The following is a 17,152-nucleotide window of genomic DNA, read 5'->3' as shown; positions in this document are numbered from 1 at the left end:
CAATCAGTATACGTGTAAATTTACACTCATGCCACCAAGCAGCACTCCAAAGAGTAAGGAATTCCAACATCTATTACATTAGCTAATCACTCATCTTAAGATAGCTGTTAATGTAAAGTAGATTGTGTGTTTATTATAGTTACAACAACTATTGTCACAGACTGTACAAGCTATCTCTGACACTTCTTCCAGCTTACTTAGCTAGCAGTCTGCTTTGAAACCGAGGAGATTCTGAATAACCATGCACAAACAAGGGACAATCAAGCCCAACAGCAATGCATGTAAGCACTACAAGTCAGATCTGCAGGAGTAGTATCAGCTGGGTTACAGCAACTGAACATCTGCATCCTCTACAACTGCAGATGCAAACATTAAAAATAGAGTTTTTCACTGCAGAGTTAAATAATCTCAAAATTAGTAGCTTCATTCCCCATCTAAGAAAAAAATCAATTGCTGCAGTACCCCATGTGAAAAAGAAAGGCCAGTATCTGTTCCAAAAACCATGCAATTTGGAAGTATTGATCACTGGAGAAGTGGGAAGAGGGGGCAAAGAAAGTGTCCCATTACCACTGCCAGGGAAAAAGAAGGAAACAGTTGCTGACGCTCCTCGTGAACAAGCAAGTTCATTTAATTTTCATCCTTCGTATATCTGACAAGTCAGAAGATACAGCCACTGCTAGACCCTTTTGTAACTTACTTAGCCACTGTATACTTCACTACCACTTCTAAAGTAACACAATTCCATTATGGGTCTTGTAAGATTAATAAAATATTAATAAAATTCTACAGGACAAACAAGGATTTTGTACAGAACTATCTTTGTACTGTAAGGTCTCAACCCATCTTGCTTTGATTCTGAGCAAACCTTAGTTCAGCCTTATTTATTCCTGGTCTTCACATGGTATATTTGGTAGTACTAGAATTATCAAGTAACCAGTCAGGTGGAATATCTTAGATTCTTGAATTTTGTATCACTTTTGCTAGCGGTGAGTTCCTCATTACAGCATCTGCAAACTCAGCCTCTGAAAGTGATTAAACACTGCTTTGCTTCTTAATACAGGTAAAAAGTGCTATTGTCAGCCTCTGCAACTGTAATATAACACAGCTTGAAACAATACTTGCAATGAGTAATCACATATTTAAGCTTTTTTTATTGCAGGCTGTACTTAAATCTTGATCTGAGGCTGGGGATATGAAATTATTTTCATGGGCACTAGCACAGACCCTTAAACTTCAAAATAGAAGTTAGTCTCTTCAGAAGCATTCTTAATGGTCTTTAAAGAAAGACAGTGATCATGTTTTACTTTTTGGAAGACATTAGTTAACTCTTATTAATGCAAACCTTTATAGACTTTAGAGTGAATCGGGCTCTTTTTTAACTAGTTGATGGACACTCAAAGGAGGTAAGACTAACCCTCAATCATAACCTACAACAGAAACCACATAAACTGCTCAAGGCTTTTTAAGGATAGCCACTTCTGCCCTTTTACTCTCCTATGCATTTATCTAGTCAGTTAAATGAGCTAGAAGTTGATCCTGATTTTCTGCTTGGTCCTGTCCCCAGCCCATGCCGCTTTTAAGGGTAGTACACTCTCAGACTTGAGCACATCCACTTATGTGGACTCAAATTACACCAATGGTTCATTTATGTAGAAAGGATGTGACTACATCTAGGTTCACCTTTAATTTCTCCAGCCCTGGCTTTCTTATACAGTCCTTTAACATCTCTCTGCTCACAGACATGCAATGGAGCATCAACAAATACTTCAAAAAAAGGCAGACTTGCCCCTTCATGAATTTGTCTGGCGTTATTACGATCCTGAAAGAAAACAGAAAAAAAACTAAAAGATTGCACCTACATATCATTATTAGCTTCTTTAAAATGAACTTTGAAAGCAGAAAGACAACAGTAAAATGGAAATGAGCTTTCAAAGTTTGAAAAAAGAAACATGATTAAATCAACCAATGCCCTGCAAATTACATCAGTTTGGCTACAGTTCATCACATGGCAAAAGCTGACATGAAGATCTGAAATAGTTTAGATTAACCTGATTTACGAAATAAATAAAAAAAAATAAAATCCAAACAAAAACATACACCCCACCAAACAAAAAACAGGCATAGAGCGCAGATTTTTCTATACCTGCCGCTATCTTAAGACCTGCATTCCCAGTTACATCTGCATAGCTCACTAAAGTCAGAGGTGGTATTACCTGCAGCTCCTGATATGATCACCCTTCTCTCCAGAGCACCAGATTTCTCTGCATTCATCAATCTAACAAGACTTGTATGCTCCAAATATTACTTTATTTGTATGGTTTGCCAAGCATTGAAACAACTGAATTTCATTTAGAGAACAAAAAAATTTTCAAAAAATCCACTATAACCATCTTTTACTGAATATAGGGTTTTTTCCTCGTATCTAAAGATTTCTGTTTTACTGCAGGATCTTGAGTTCTCCAAATGGTTATCAGAAGAACTATCTGTACCACTATAACTGAAGAAATAACACCTTCTCATGCTGTGAAAGGTCTGGGTCATTCTTCAAGATACTTAGTGTTCACACATCCTTTCTGTCATAGATGAGAGTCATCTATGTTCTCATACACAGATGAAGAGTATTCACAAAACAATGTGAACATGGATTTAGGTTAGTTTTCAGTTATGTTGTATACATAGCATGAAATAAAGTAAAAAGAACTACAGCCTATTCAACGTTTTTCTCCTAACCCACTGGGGAAAATACAGCTCACATCATTCATTCACTAATGGAAAAGTTTTAAAAACAATTTAACTGAGTCTTCAGATCTATATCTGGTCTTCATATTAATTGAAGTACTGGAAACTACATAGATCAAACAAGATATTCTAAGACTCTTGGAGTATCATTTGGGTTTATTCCCAATATTAGATTAATAATTCTGCCTAATAGACTGAAGGACAGTTCTAATTATAGGACTAATATAAACTTTTTATATTTAAGATTAATGTTTCTGAAATTTGAGTAATCGTCTCTAGAAAGGAAAAACGTCATAAAAAAAACAGGCAAGCAAGTTTAGCAAGGGATTCCTTTAACTAAAATTGGTGACATTTTGCATTTTGTATATTCCCTACACTTTACCTAGAGGGTTTTCACATTTACCTGAGTATAAGGAGAGATGAAACTAGTAATGCACACCAAACCAGCATCTGCAAACAGTTTAGCAACCTCAGCAATACGACGAACATTTTCTTCTCTGTCTTCTGGTGTGAAACCCAGATTCTTATTAAGGCCTTGGCGAATATTGTCACCATCCAATGTGTAGCATGGAATGCCATGGCATACTAAATACTCCTCCAGTGCCATGCTCACTGTAGTCTTCCCAGCACCAGACAGACCTAGAATATTCAATAATAATATCAATATAAGCATAGAAACAAGTTAGGGAAAATTGTATCACATGTACCACTGCTAGTATGAAAAATCAAGTGACAGGCATCAGCAGCAATGCCTCTCAGAGGTGCTTACCTGCAATATAAGCCAAGCGCCTTCTACACGGACAATAGGTATAAGGAGAGTAAGGCACAAAGTTAAGTGTGCAACTAGAAGCAAATAAAAAGTTTAGCCTTGAGACCTGCTGCCACTTACAGAGCTGGCGCACATTTCCCAGCATTGCTGGTGGCAGTTGTTATGACCTGAGCAAACTCAATTCAGAAACCAAACACAGAGTCAAGATGTTATATTTACATCAGAAGAGGAAGATCTCACACTGAAGTGAATTTCAGTCAACAAAAGAAATAGGATCAGATCAAACCACACTCTGTACTTACTCCTTGCAGAATAACAGCACTGAATTAGACCCAACAGACACAACAAAACTCACTCAAGGCTCACACGCAGCAGTGATGCTCCACTAACTGGAGTGTGTTAGCACCAAGCAAAGACATTAAACTTTGATCTAGTTCAGAATCTTCAGCAACAAACCTTTAAACAATTGAGAGTTTTTGCTGGCGCTAAAAAGCGTACTGTTTGCTTTAAGTTGGAAATGTTTTTAAATAATTTTCCAGACTAGATTTCAGGAGTTTATTTGGAACACATGCTTCAGCTTAGGGATCAATCAATTCCTACATGGAATACGAACTCAAATCTTCATAAGATGACATCAATTCCTGGAGTAAGGAAAAAAAATACAAGGTAATGGTAGTCTAAAAAAAATAGCACTAGTGGTTGAATAAAAATATTGTGATCTTTATCAGTGGTGGTTAAGACTTCTTATAGCTTTCAGAGAAAGAAGGAGGAAAAAAAAAAATCACACAGAACAGCGGTCTAGTTTTAATTCTAAGACCTTTACAGCAAAGGATGACAATCATGTTAACAACCATTTCTAGGAAAACAGAAAGTGCAAAGGGAACCTTGATACTTTGGGGTAATTTAAAGAAGAGGTGTCACTGCACTGGTTCCACCTTCACTCAATATCCAGAAGATGCAGAGCAGCCTACTGAAAACGTAAGAATATGTGTATCCCAGGACAAGTCCTATATAAGAACTTAAGCCAATACCCTCTTCAATCTCACAGATTTTAGTATGGTTTGGCTCATACTCAAAAAATTGCAGAGTTGTGAATAATGACCTATCATAATCTATAAAAAATATCATTTTCTTGGACAACTCCAGGTTTTTGTGTCAATGTTCACCTGTCTACTTTGACAAGAGCAACAGTTACACAAGATGAAGCTGAGTATTACAACTTAGGCCAGAACCAGTTTCCAAAAGGGGAGGTCCCGCTCTCTTGCCCTCCCTTGTCTCCACTCCACTCCATCCTACCTCTATTATTCCACTGCCTCTTGTGCCTGTTAGCCAATTGTTTGCTAATTTTTTTTCCCAAGTTTTTTCTTTTTCTCTTTTTCCCTTTTGTGTGTGGAAGGAGGCTGTATTAAGTTCACTGATTTATCAAGTTGAATCAGCTCAAGGTTGGACTAGGCAAGCACTACAGCTGTGCAAGGCAAGAGAAGGAAAGCAAGGCTGGAAACAGAACAGTTGTCTTTTGGCAGCAATTAAGTACACCCCCATCTTAGAAAATAAGCACGGTAGTCCAAATTAAGATTTCAGCAACTTCATCATTTACTTCTCATTGATGCAGTCTTTGACTTGCAGTTACTGTCCCCACATCTAGCTTGCTATTCACCCAAACGCTAGTTTTTCACACATCATTTGGTCTTTAACATGTGATTAAATGCAAAAGTTAAGGTTATATAATAACGAAAATTAAAAACATCTTTTGACCTGACAAAGTCTTTACAATAATTTACACTTCCAAAATGGCATATTATTTTACACACAAAAGTAATGCTTTTCCATTTTTTTGATACGTTACTCTGGTTTTTTTACTAGGACTCTCTCACTTGACAGCACAAGACATTCATTAGTATTTAGCTCTCAAATAAATCTTAGCTTAAAAATGAAAAGTGACACCTGAAAACTTTCTGTACACTCCCACCCCATGACTGCTGATGAGATGAGAGAATCTTGAAGGAAGTATACCATTTCAGCTTTTACTCTAAAACCTAGCAGAGTTTTGAAGAGACATGTTTGCATAGTTCTAGAATGGGTAGTATTGCTTAGTTCAATACCTATAGTCCATCTCACTCCCTACCATAAGCGCTCTAACATCTTCAATAACCTATTAATACTTTACTGCCTTCCTACTTTTCTGTATTCTACCACCACCCTTCTTCCTCCTGAAAAAAAGGAAACTGGGCATTAGGATTACATTTGTTTAAAAAGAACGATGACTGGAAAATGTTGCCATGTAGCTAACTGAAAACACATTTTTATCATGACCTTTTGCAAAAGGATATTAACAAGTTATCAGAAACAGAAAGGCAGCCTACCAGATCATTTGAGCCTTGAAAGACAGGCTGGAGCTACATGACAAAAATAGGGAGAGAAAGGGCTCCATTCTTTTACCAAAGAAATACATGACAACAAGCTATTGTTTCAAACCAGTCTGGAATGGCTCTCAGCAATTTGTTCTCAACTACTGCTTTAACTTTTATGCATGTTCATTAACACTAATGGAAACAAATTTTACTTTGGGTAGTAAATTTCTCTAATACTCTTTGAAGATCCTTTGTACCACAACACAACAGTGCTCTAAACTGTTTACAAACTAATAACACATTTTGTGATATTTATCTTTTATTTTAAGTTTTAACCAGAAAAAGAAAAAAACCTTCAAAGGAAATACATTAAAGCTTCCAGGAACATTGAAAGACAGAGCAAAAATCTCCTCACAGTTATGAAACAAAGCTGTCTTCCAGAATTTACTTACCCCCTCTTTTTACAATCAAAACAATTCAGTGAAAAAAACACAGAGCTGATCTCAAAAATAACTCCCTGTATGCACTGCCTCAACATGCAATTGGTGTCCAAAGGCATAGGTTTATGTTGAAATGTTTAACCCAAGGAGACAAGTACATTCCAAAGAGAAGAGACCTTTATACAAAGGATTCAGAAATACAGACTTAAAAAAAAAAAGTTAGGTTTCATTTGTTAATAGCTAAAAAGGACAGCAAGAACAGCCAGAATTGATTAAAACACCAAAAAAAAAACCCCCATGCCATACACTCCAAAACTCAACTGGAATTAAGCTGTGCACAGTGCCAAAAAACAATGCTCCCAGAGCACTGAACAAAATACGTTCTCAGGTTACTATCCATCCCAAAGCAATTTCTTGCTAAAAATCATAATAAAATTGCATAGATTCCACACACATTCAACTTTGCATGAAAAAAATCAGCTGCGAAGTGCCTTTTCAGAAAAGTAACTACAACAAAAGCATCCTCAGAAAGCTGTGACTGTACCTGTTAACCAGACTGTGCATCCACGAAAACCACTTCTTGTTCCTACCACTTGGCCTCTCTTATTCCTGCTGACATGATGAGCTTGGTAGGTAACATTGGTTGCCCTTTGCATTCCCTGTAAAAAAAGTTGATTAGGTTTTTAACTTCTGAAAGGGTGAGCTGGCAAAGCATACTAAAACTTATTCACAGGCACAAAGAAAGACTTGGAGACACACCAGTGGAAGTAAAATCAATACCCAATCCATCAGCTGCAGCATAGCTCAAAGGATACAATGGAAATTAGAAAAGCCACCCATAGCAAATAGCATCCCTTCTGCTCCTTCTGTGAAACTTGGGATTGCCAGATTAGTCAACTACTACTTTCAAATACGAGTCCTTTAAGAAAAATCAACTATAAAAATAGAGATGAACTGCTAGACTTGACTTGTAATTACGTCATTTAAATCTAAGAAAATCAAATGAATTCTCTCTCACTCTGAGCTAAAGGTTTCCATCATAAAACAGTCAACCACTGGCTCATTTATAACTCTGAAGAGGCCTTTTCATTGCACATCTAGTCCAACTTTCACTTCAGCAGACACACCTCCAAATCACTCTGCCTTTATCTGCGACATACTAAGTCTCCAGAATTGAGACAGTTATCATATATTCTGAGCATTTAAAGAAAGTACTATTTCTAAGCAACTTACTAAAGAATTTACTGGAAAAGATGGGATTTTTCCAATATAATTTTAATTAAAACAAAGCTTTTAACAAAATTAAAAAATTTTAACATTAAATTTTAAAATAAATTTAAAATTAAAAAATAAAAAACCCAAAATTAAAACAAAGATTACAGACTTTATTACAGCTATTTATTCATCATAAGCTGCTGTACAAGTATCTTAAAATTACACTGCTGTCAAACACATTTCACAAGCTGAGGGAACCCACAGGAAGATCAGCCTCAGCATTCCCTTAAGCTTTAATGGTTTCTAGTTATATGAACTTTGATTATAAAAGATCAAGACCTTAGATAACCAGACCAAGTACGAACAATCAAACAGACAAGAAGGCTTTAAACAAAATAAAAAAGGGGGCAGTGGGAAGGATTAGTGGTATATGTAATGCTTTTTTGACTTCTCTTGCTTACAAACATACTGCAAGATACTTACACTATCTTCATCACTGTATCAGTGCTAGCTGGAAAGAACTTATTTAATAAAAAAGAAAAAGGCAGGATATAAACCTATGGAGTACTGGCAGCGAGCTGTTTGTAGTTTTACAGAGAAACAGCACAAAGTAGGGTTAACAGAAAAATGGCAACTAATTGTGGCTTCAAGAACTGCTACTACACCATTCTTCTAGAGAAATAGATTTCAAAAGTTATCTATAACTTAATTGGAAGTTATGACTTTCTGTGATTGTATGTCCCTGCTTCTATACACAGCTGGACTCATAGTTAATACAAACAGAAACTCAAGGTGGGAACAGATGTTCAAGTTTTTAAATAAAACAACTCCGTAAATCAGTGGTTACAGTCCAGCATCTAAAATTAGATGAAGACTGAATACCAACTCATTAGAAACCACCACCTGCAAACAGGTTAAAACACATAAAATGAAGTTATACTTGCTAATCATTTTACCTTCAAATAATTTATGTCCTAAAACAAAGTTGTTCTGCACATGAAGTCATTGCAATACAGCTAACTAAAACCAGAAGTCAAAAAAATCAGGCATTTTTCTTATAGTAGAAACAACTATACACGACATAAAAAGAGATCTCAGTGAGCAAATGCAGAAATGGTGGAATTAACAACAAAAAAAATTTCAGTACTTAGTTTGAATTGCTGTGTATGTTCATTACCCATAGCGTATCTTTCTTTTAATTGAGACCAGTACTTTAACAGCAACATCCTTTCTCATTAATTCCAGTTGTACTGTATTGTACCAGACACTGGATAAACAGAAGACAGTCTCAAAGAACAGCTCCCATGCCACTGTCTCAGTAAGGTCTTTTACATTAAAACATAAAAACACAAATGCTTTGCTTCTGACTCCTGGCAACGAGTCTCTTATCAGACTCAAATACTTCGGAGATCAATATACATTGGTCTCCTCCAAGACTTCTTCCAGTCCATATTCAGTAAATTGCATCAGTTTTCTTTGTTTTCCAGAACTAGTAAAGCAGCAATGAAACTGATCAGGGTATTGCACTAAGCTCACAAAACACATGTAATCCTGAGGCAAGCAGGATTCTTAAAATGATGAAAAAGACACAACCTTAAAAAAGAAAAAACAAAAAAAAGTATCAATTAACAAATTAGCAGAGATGATGAACCACAGCAACAAGGCCAACATAGCTAGAGTACAAGGCACACAAGTGCAACAGCGCAGCCAGCAAGCTCAGCAATAGGACAATAACACAACTGTACTTCAGACACAGGCATCTAAGACTAAAGGTTAAACTGCCCAAACAGTCTCCATGCATTCAAAAACACACCCATCCCCAGCAGCCCCACCTTTTGTTCATGTGCACATGCACACAAACAAGACAGCTCCGTACTATTCCTGGGCAAAGTAACACCAAAATCTTTCTTATCTTCCAATAGAAAACAGCTTTTTATAGATACATTCTAAAGATGTAGTAATTTAGCAAGCGATTCTCTCTTGCGGAAAAAAAAACAAACTGAGAAAACTAGTAACGTTTCCTAATCATGTCCACTTTGCTACTAGATGATTCACTACCACCACTGAGCAACAAAGGCTGAACACCAGATCCTCAATAGGTTAAGTTTTTAATTACTATCTCTGACATACATTCACTACAAATATTGATGTGGCACAGAAAAATACTCAGGAGCAGAAATCAGTGGCTCACACTTGTGCTCTTAAATTATTCAGCAAGTCTTCAAACCCCTGTACATAAAATTTGATGACTATCAGCTGATGAAATTAAATGGCCATCCAAAATGACAGAAGAAATAAAGACCAACCATTTCCTTTTACACTACATCAAAGTATCACTCATTTTTGAGATCCATATCATCAATGAAACATTAAAATTAGTAACAGAAAAACTCAATGTGATGAGCAAGTACTCTTTAAAAAAAGCTATTTTAAACTTCTTAGCCTAATTACAATCACTATAATAGTCACTACTGAAAGGGCACCTAGATTTTTGTAAAGGGGCTGACAAAAAAAGGGCATTCATCTCAAAGGTCTATTTATCTGCTTTTTTTACAACCATTTGAAATTTCCTACTTGTCCACAAAAATATTTCTTCCACGCTGTGTTACACATTAAGTTCTTCCACACTACTTATACAAATACTGCATTTTAATATTTTCCCTACTACTCACCATGTTAAATAGAAACAATGCTTCAGTCCACTGTTTCATTTTAACAGTAATGTCAGCTGAGAAGACCCATATATCCTTCCTTTCTTCTCCCCCACTATGCTAGTTTGTTTCTCACATGAAATCTGAAGTGCTAATAACTTTGTACTGAAAATAAAAAAAATAAAACATGGAGTATTAAAATAACAAGTCTTTTACAGCTGTGCACTGAAGAGCTGTAATGATAAAGAGAGCAAGGAAGGATGCCTCTGCAGCACGCTTTTTTTGGCAAAAAGGTAACCTTTTAGCTTTGCAGATAGTTGACCAGGGAAATAAATACAGACCTCTGAGAAGTATGGGAACAGAAGGAAGATGGGGACTAAAAGGAAATACTCTTGTCAAATTCTCTACATAAACATTTGCCAAGATAGAGTTGACCCATTTTTTTCTTATTTTATTCTTGATGTTTTGCCCAGTTGCAACTATTTTTTTGCTAAACCCAAATCCGACCATCAGTGCCAAACACCTTTGATGTAAGAGCTCAGATTGCACATCCAGATGAAGAGCAAACCCAAGTTACAACACCAAGATCAAAAGGCAGCAGAAAGAAAAGATTATTGCTTAATGGTTTCATAGTTAACAGAGCACTGCACTGACATTAACTTAATTTATCCTTCATTACTTTGGAGCAACAATGAAACATTGTGCTTCTATAGTCACTTTACATCAAATTTTAACTTTTCACAAAGCAAGAGCTCTGGGGTAGGAAGTAAAGCTTTCAATGGCAAGCAGAGACTCCCCAAGCTACAGCACCAACCTGATACAGCTTTGAGGTTGGAAGCATCAGAAAAGAACTGTATAAAGAACAGGCACGGTTTCTACACAAACCATATATACTCAGGAAGCTGTGACTAATTCCATATTCTTCTGCTCTAAGATAAGATTGTTGATTTCCCAGGCTAACAACTTCCACAAGCTAACAATAGCAACATACCCTGCATCACCTCTAAAACGTAGTCTTATCTTTAATGCCTTTACCATTTCCCAGTTATCTCCGATATTTTCTAGGCAATCTGCTAACTTGCCCACCACGTGCCTCTTGTAAGCCAGGGACACCCCAATAACAATATATCTTTACAGCACTCATAACTCAACCAAATAATAGGTTTCCTTTTCCCCCTCCAAACTGCTCTCCCTAATAACCAAACAGCAGCTCAAGCAGACTGAACGTTGCCAGTTTTCTTCATCTATATACAAACACAAGCAAGGAGAACAGACATAGCTCCAACCTAAAAATCTTGACTACCACAGATGCTAAAACAAGGGCACTTCACCTGAGAGTCTGTTTGTTCAAGTATTTGGATAAAGTTTCAGGAACCATTCACCAAAAGATCTGCATTGGCATGACTTCCAATAGCTACTTTCTCAAATTCTGGTGTGAAAGTTGTGCTTTGATTTGGACAGCCATGCTGGGGAAAGAAGGACAAGTCCAGAAGTGATATCTGAACAATAAGGTGTTTTACAGTGATCTAAAAACTAACAACTCACCAAACCATATTCTGCCATAGCCTACAGCATTACATTTTCTCCCACTTGCAACAAAAATTCTTACTGTTATCCTCACCACTGACCTCTGGAATGCAGTTTGCAAAAGTGATACTGATACAGTAAGACACCTAAACACCTCTGCACGTAGCACCACCCACTCTGCCAAATGCATGCTCTCCTGCCACTTACACAAACTAGTTCATCTTTGCCAAACGTTCTAATGCTGACACAGTTTCAAAAATCACAGCAGCAGAAAGCAGCCAGAATCTTCTACAGCACCGTGGATACAAGCAACTCTGTGATTAACCATACTACAAGTATATCTTCACTCGCCACCCGCTGCAGTAACAGCATGAGCAAAAGCAGAGACAGCTTATTCACCAGTGCTGGAGCAGAGTCGTTAGCTGGCATCAGAGGGAATGGACAAAAACAAAGCCAGAAATGCCTGTGTTGAATATGCTCTCTGAAACAAGAGCTGGAGCAAGATCTTATTAGGAGTCACCTGCAAAACGATGCAACAGCACGGCCATGGTAGGAATCTGAGCTACACTGAAGAAAGTATTCCAAAAGTCTTCCTATGAAGCTAGCGTAATAACAGTACTTGTGGCTATGTTGTCTGCTGCTCTGTAACCTAGAGTTTGCTATGGTCAAGAGGTGGGCTTGATGAGGGGGTTTCCACAGACAGAGGTGTATTTTGAATAGCATTGGATTCCCAGGGAAAGTTTTGAAGACAAGGCTCTACCTACTCTCCCAGGGGCTGCCAATTCCATTGGGGCATAATAGGTTGCTTTGACTTTGCTCTCAGCTAAACAGATGCAGAGTCAGAAGTGCCAGAACATTTGTCTGTGGAGCATGTGAATCAGCAGCACTCTTTTTCCTGGTGAAGCTTATTGTGTTATAAAGACCATTTCAGCTGAGGTCTTCCAAAGAAAAAGAGAGAAGCAGAAGACTTCCTCTGCTTGCCACATAACACTGAGGGGGTTGCTAACCTCAGCTGAACTCAGCAAACAGTTAATGTCAGTTAACTTCTTTTTTTTTAATAAGTTATTTCCCTGGTTAGGACAAATTCATCTTGGCTTGGCTTCTGACAAATGATAAAAGTAATTTTTAAATACACTTTGTTACCCCCAGCCCAACATGATCTATTTCCCACCTTCCTAACATCTGATTTTGTCTTTTCCTCATGGAAATTGAACGTAATTTACCAATTACTCTTGCATAAACAAGTCTGAACTTGTACACAGTGGAAGAGACTTGGACAGGCACATCTACTGAATGCTTTTGAGTACAATACCATCTTCCCTGGTTTTCAGGCAACTTTAAGCCTCTTTTCTTCTGTAATAGATCTGTCATTTAAATAGAAAAGTTGTGGCCTGTACTACTCACAGCTAGACTTCAAAGACTGTTCTACACTATTACTTGCATATCAAATGTTTTCTGGATCTTATCTCTCATCTCCTTCAGCTTAGCATTGCTTGAAAGAAATCATACCTTTTTTTTTCTCCCCACTCATCTTGCATCATCAAAATTATGAAATGTTCTCAACGGCCTGCAATGTATCTTCTAAATAGCTGCATTTTGGTCTTTGCTGTAAAATACCTTCCCCCATCTTTATGAGCAAGAATGAAGGCTTTGGCTAGATTTTTTCCAAGCTCAGTCTCGCCAGTTTTCCACATAACACCCGCCACACAAAGAACCTCAGTCTCTGGCCAGCCCAGGTTTATGAAAGGCCACATTGTACATCGCATTCGTAACTCTTCCTTCCTCCAGAACGCTGGAGGCTGCGGGCTCACGGCGGAAGGGGCAGGGATGAACCCCCCGACCGCCGGTCCCCTCCGGAGGGGCTCCCCGCCCTTCCCCACCGCCAGCCCCCGCCTGCCCGCGGACAGCGGCGGAGACCCAGCCCGCCGGCCCGGGGCGCACCCCCCGCTCCCCAGGGCCGCCCCCGCCAGGCTCCGTGGCGGCGTTCCCCTCGGGGAGCTCGCGCGACCGTTCCGTTAACGGTCCCGGCTCGGGGCGTCCCCGGCGCGCGGCAGGGAGCGGTGCGGGGAGCCCCGTCCCAGCCCCCGTGGCCGCCCGCTGCCACATCACCGCGGCGCCGGCCGCTTCTTCCTTCCCTCGGCCGCCCGCCGCCCCGCCCCGCTCCGCTCCCCCGCATGCCCACCCGCCCACAGGCGCCCCGCCGCCCGCCCGCTCACCCAGCTCGGCACCCTGTTGCTCAGCTTGACTTTCTTGCACTGGCTCTCGGGCAGCTCCATGGCCGCGGGGGCAGCGGAGGGAGGGGAGAAGCGGACGCGCCTTTTCCGCGGATGCTTGCCGCGATGCTGCCGCTGCCGCCGGGGAGCGGTGCCGTGTGCGCGCCCCCGCCCGCGGCTCGGCCAAAGGTGGTGCAGGGAGGAGCCGCGGCCCGGCGGGCGGAGAAGGGGAGGGGGCGGGGAGCGGGCGGGAGCCCGGCCACGCGCGTGCGCTGCGCCGTGACGCGCGCCAGGGTGGGCGGTGGGGCGGGAGGTGGCCACTTCCGCAGCGGCAGCCCGCCCCTGCTGCCCTCGCCGCGGCCCCGCCCCCGCCGCGGCCCCGCCCCCGCCGCGGCCCCGCCCCGCCCCGCCGGCGCAGCCCGCCTGGGGCCCGCGGCGTTACACCCGGGCGGCGTTAGGGAGGCAGCGGCTCGTGTGCGTGATGCTCCTCCGGGTTGCAGAGCCGGCCCGACGCGTGTGGCACTGAGGACGAACGCAGCAGCGAGAGACCGTTTACCTGCTCCTGCTGCCGGCATTGCTCCGCTGGCGCCCGCAGCCCAGGAGCTCCCACCTCCTCCCGGTACCGCACAGCGGCGGGGCGGAGGCTGTTACGCCCCTCAAGAAGAGTTGGGGAGGGGGCTGGAAATGACTGTCTCATTTTTCTGTGACAGGGCAAGCCAAAGACACCGCCAAAGCGGAGCGCTCCCCCGGGGCTTTGCTGCAAAGCTTTGGCCTGGAAGTAGTGAAACTCGAGCAGCAGCAGAGTGGGCACCGGTAGCAATGTAGACATGAGTGGCTGGGAAGGCAAGGGTTGTTTCAGTTAAATCTGCCACTTTACAAGGATTTCCCCAACAAACAACTCTAATCCTGCCCATGGAATCCCAGGAAATGTCTCTTACTGTGAATTCAGAACCAGCAGTTCTTGCATTCCTGCTTCCAGAAAGGAACTGCTTTAGCCCTCAGGTGCTAATCTTCAGGTATAGGTGATGCCGTACGAACAGGAGTTACATTTGCTGTATAAATATTAGTCCATCTACATTAGTTCAAGAAAGGAATTGCCTTAGCACTTAACTGCTAATCTTAAGGTGGACATGGTGCTGTACAAATGTGAGTTGCATTTACTGTAAAAATATTAGTCTATTTACAATCTGCCTGTACATCGATTGTTCTCTGACAGTTTAAACAGGAAATAAAAAGGCCCTCTGTGGATGTATGTTTACTCCTGCTATATCATAAAGACATCCTTCCAAAGATACAAAGGTGTTGGTTTTAAAGCATATTTTGAAATTCAGATTAAAAGCTTAAAATCCTGCAAGGTAAAATAACCCGACTGAAATCAGAAAAATAATTAGCAATGCTCTCAAGCAATTTGCAGGTCAGACAACATTAATACAATGTAACTAAGAAATACAACAATTGCAGTTCTTTATTTAGGCTTGACTTGAATGAGAAGATTGTACTGCACGCTGGCCTGCAAATAACTGTTCAACAGATGGTCCCTGGCTGTATTCTGAGGGTGAAAACAGTGACAGAGTCAGGGCCTGGATTTTAATTAGCAAAATCTCTCACACAATGCTCTCCCAAGCACGGAAGGAGAACCAGCACGGCACTGTGGAAGAATGAGTTGAGGGTTTCCCCCTGCTGAATATTCAGTTATTACGGTTAACCGCACTTTGCACAACATTGTTTTATGTGGCTTAAGAATAATTCTAAATGTTAAATTCTACCGTTACTTTATTCTAACTGTATTGATATAAGTTGGTACTGTTCATTCCGCAGTCTGGGAGACAATATGGGAAGGTGGTAGATTGCAAGAGTTGTAAATTAAATCAAAAAACACAGGCAGCCCACTTAACTGTGCAAGTTACTTCTTACAGATATATTTGGCTCCCTTGGACTGGGAGCAAGACACATTGGATTTTATTAAATGATCTGCATAGGAGTTTTGCCTTGGTCAGCTGTTTGCCAGCAAGGAGTCCCATCCCATCATGGGATTTTTGTTGCCACCTAGTTTGTAAAGGAACTCTGTTGCATCTGATTTGAAGGTTGAGAAAACGAGGCTTTGAGCACACGTAAGTTTTAGGCAACAGTATTTAGTTTGGAAAATCACAAGAGAAGAAAATGCAGTTGTATTAATCAAAATGTTTGCACAATACTACCCAAACAGACTGAAGGCAGGGAGCTGTGTGATTCCTTCCAGAAAATATTGCAAAAAACCTGATGAATGGACCATATACTAAAGAAATCTCAAGTATGACTGCAAATAAAGGTGCTGGTGGTCAGACAGATGACGTAATCTTAGAGGTAATAAGAAAAATATTTCTGAGTAGCAGTTCCTGAAACAGATCGCCTTTTATGATTACACTACCATTCTAATGTACACACACATATGCATATATAGTATAGTAAAATATTAACTATATAGTAAAGCCACATGCGTAGATGAGGTATATCAGACAATAACCAGCCTTTATGTATTTTACAGAGGCTAATGTCACAAGCATAGGTCGTACTTCATCAGTTCTTGTCAAAGCTGTTTCAGTGAAAATGTAAATAAACTTTTGGTGTACAAAAGTTTGACATGTAAGTCCATTCAGAGCTGCCCATGCATTTTCCCTCTCTAACATCTTAACCTCGTTAAACTATTAAAGAGGGAGATGAGAAAAGCTTTCTTTAAACATAGGAAGCAAATATATGTTAATTTATAAAAGATTTGGGAAAATGAATAGACTATGAATTCTTTGTAAGGTTATGTGTAAGTTCTGCATGGTATTAAGTTCCAATTCCACTTTCCTGAAATCTTTCATGATGGGGTAATTTTGATATCCAAGCCAGGTGTTTTCTGAACTTCAAAAGCAAATTTCTGTGGGAGCCCTTAGTGAAATTCAAATCAATAAACAATGTCTGATGAATTGCTGTTATTTCTTAATCTGCTTCCAACCTGAGTTAAAAACTGTTCTTATGACAGCAGGTGTTCTTGCAACCCTTCAGTATGGAGCTAATGTGTTCTATGCCTATGCCCTTACTAAATGTTAAAGTCCAATACGAGAATGATGGCAGAATTGATATTATGAACTAAATCTTTGGCTATTCTGAGCCCCCAGAAAGAAGGCCCACTCTAAATCTGGACGAAACACCAGGATATAGTATTCTTGAGTTGATTGTGATACTGAATATTTCTATCAAAGAGCTACTGTGTAAAATAACT

At 40.1% G+C, this 17,152-nt stretch overlaps 1 protein-coding gene across 2 annotated transcripts in view; it reads right to left on the bottom strand.

Annotated features, from left to right (window-relative positions):
• Positions 1-14,135, bottom strand: part of PAPSS1 (3'-phosphoadenosine 5'-phosphosulfate synthase 1) — a 48,047-nt gene extending 33,912 nt beyond the window's left edge. Inside the window, exons 1-4 of one of the 2 annotated variants that reach the window (XM_055795466.1) lie at positions 13,909-14,135; positions 6,844-6,958; positions 3,143-3,378; positions 1,681-1,819 (exon numbers count right to left, since the gene is read on the bottom strand). In XM_055795466.1, the coding sequence (XP_055651441.1) occupies positions 1,681-1,819; positions 3,143-3,378; positions 6,844-6,958; positions 13,909-13,968 (550 nt within the window). In that variant the 5' untranslated portion in view covers positions 13,969-14,135. Of the gene's footprint in view, positions 1-1,680; positions 1,820-3,142; positions 3,379-6,843; positions 6,959-10,186; positions 10,241-13,908 lie in introns of those variants that run through there. The other variant, XM_055795467.1, reaches the window with a different exon arrangement.
• Between the last annotated feature and the right edge of the window lie 3,017 nt (positions 14,136-17,152).

Source organism: Falco peregrinus, chromosome 2 (assembly GCF_023634155.1).
Source record: "Falco peregrinus isolate bFalPer1 chromosome 2, bFalPer1.pri, whole genome shotgun sequence".
Classification (NCBI taxonomy): domain Eukaryota; kingdom Metazoa; phylum Chordata; class Aves; order Falconiformes; family Falconidae; genus Falco; species Falco peregrinus.
The sequence above is the reverse complement of the archived record's forward strand: the minus strand, read 5'-3'. Positions and strand labels throughout refer to the sequence as shown.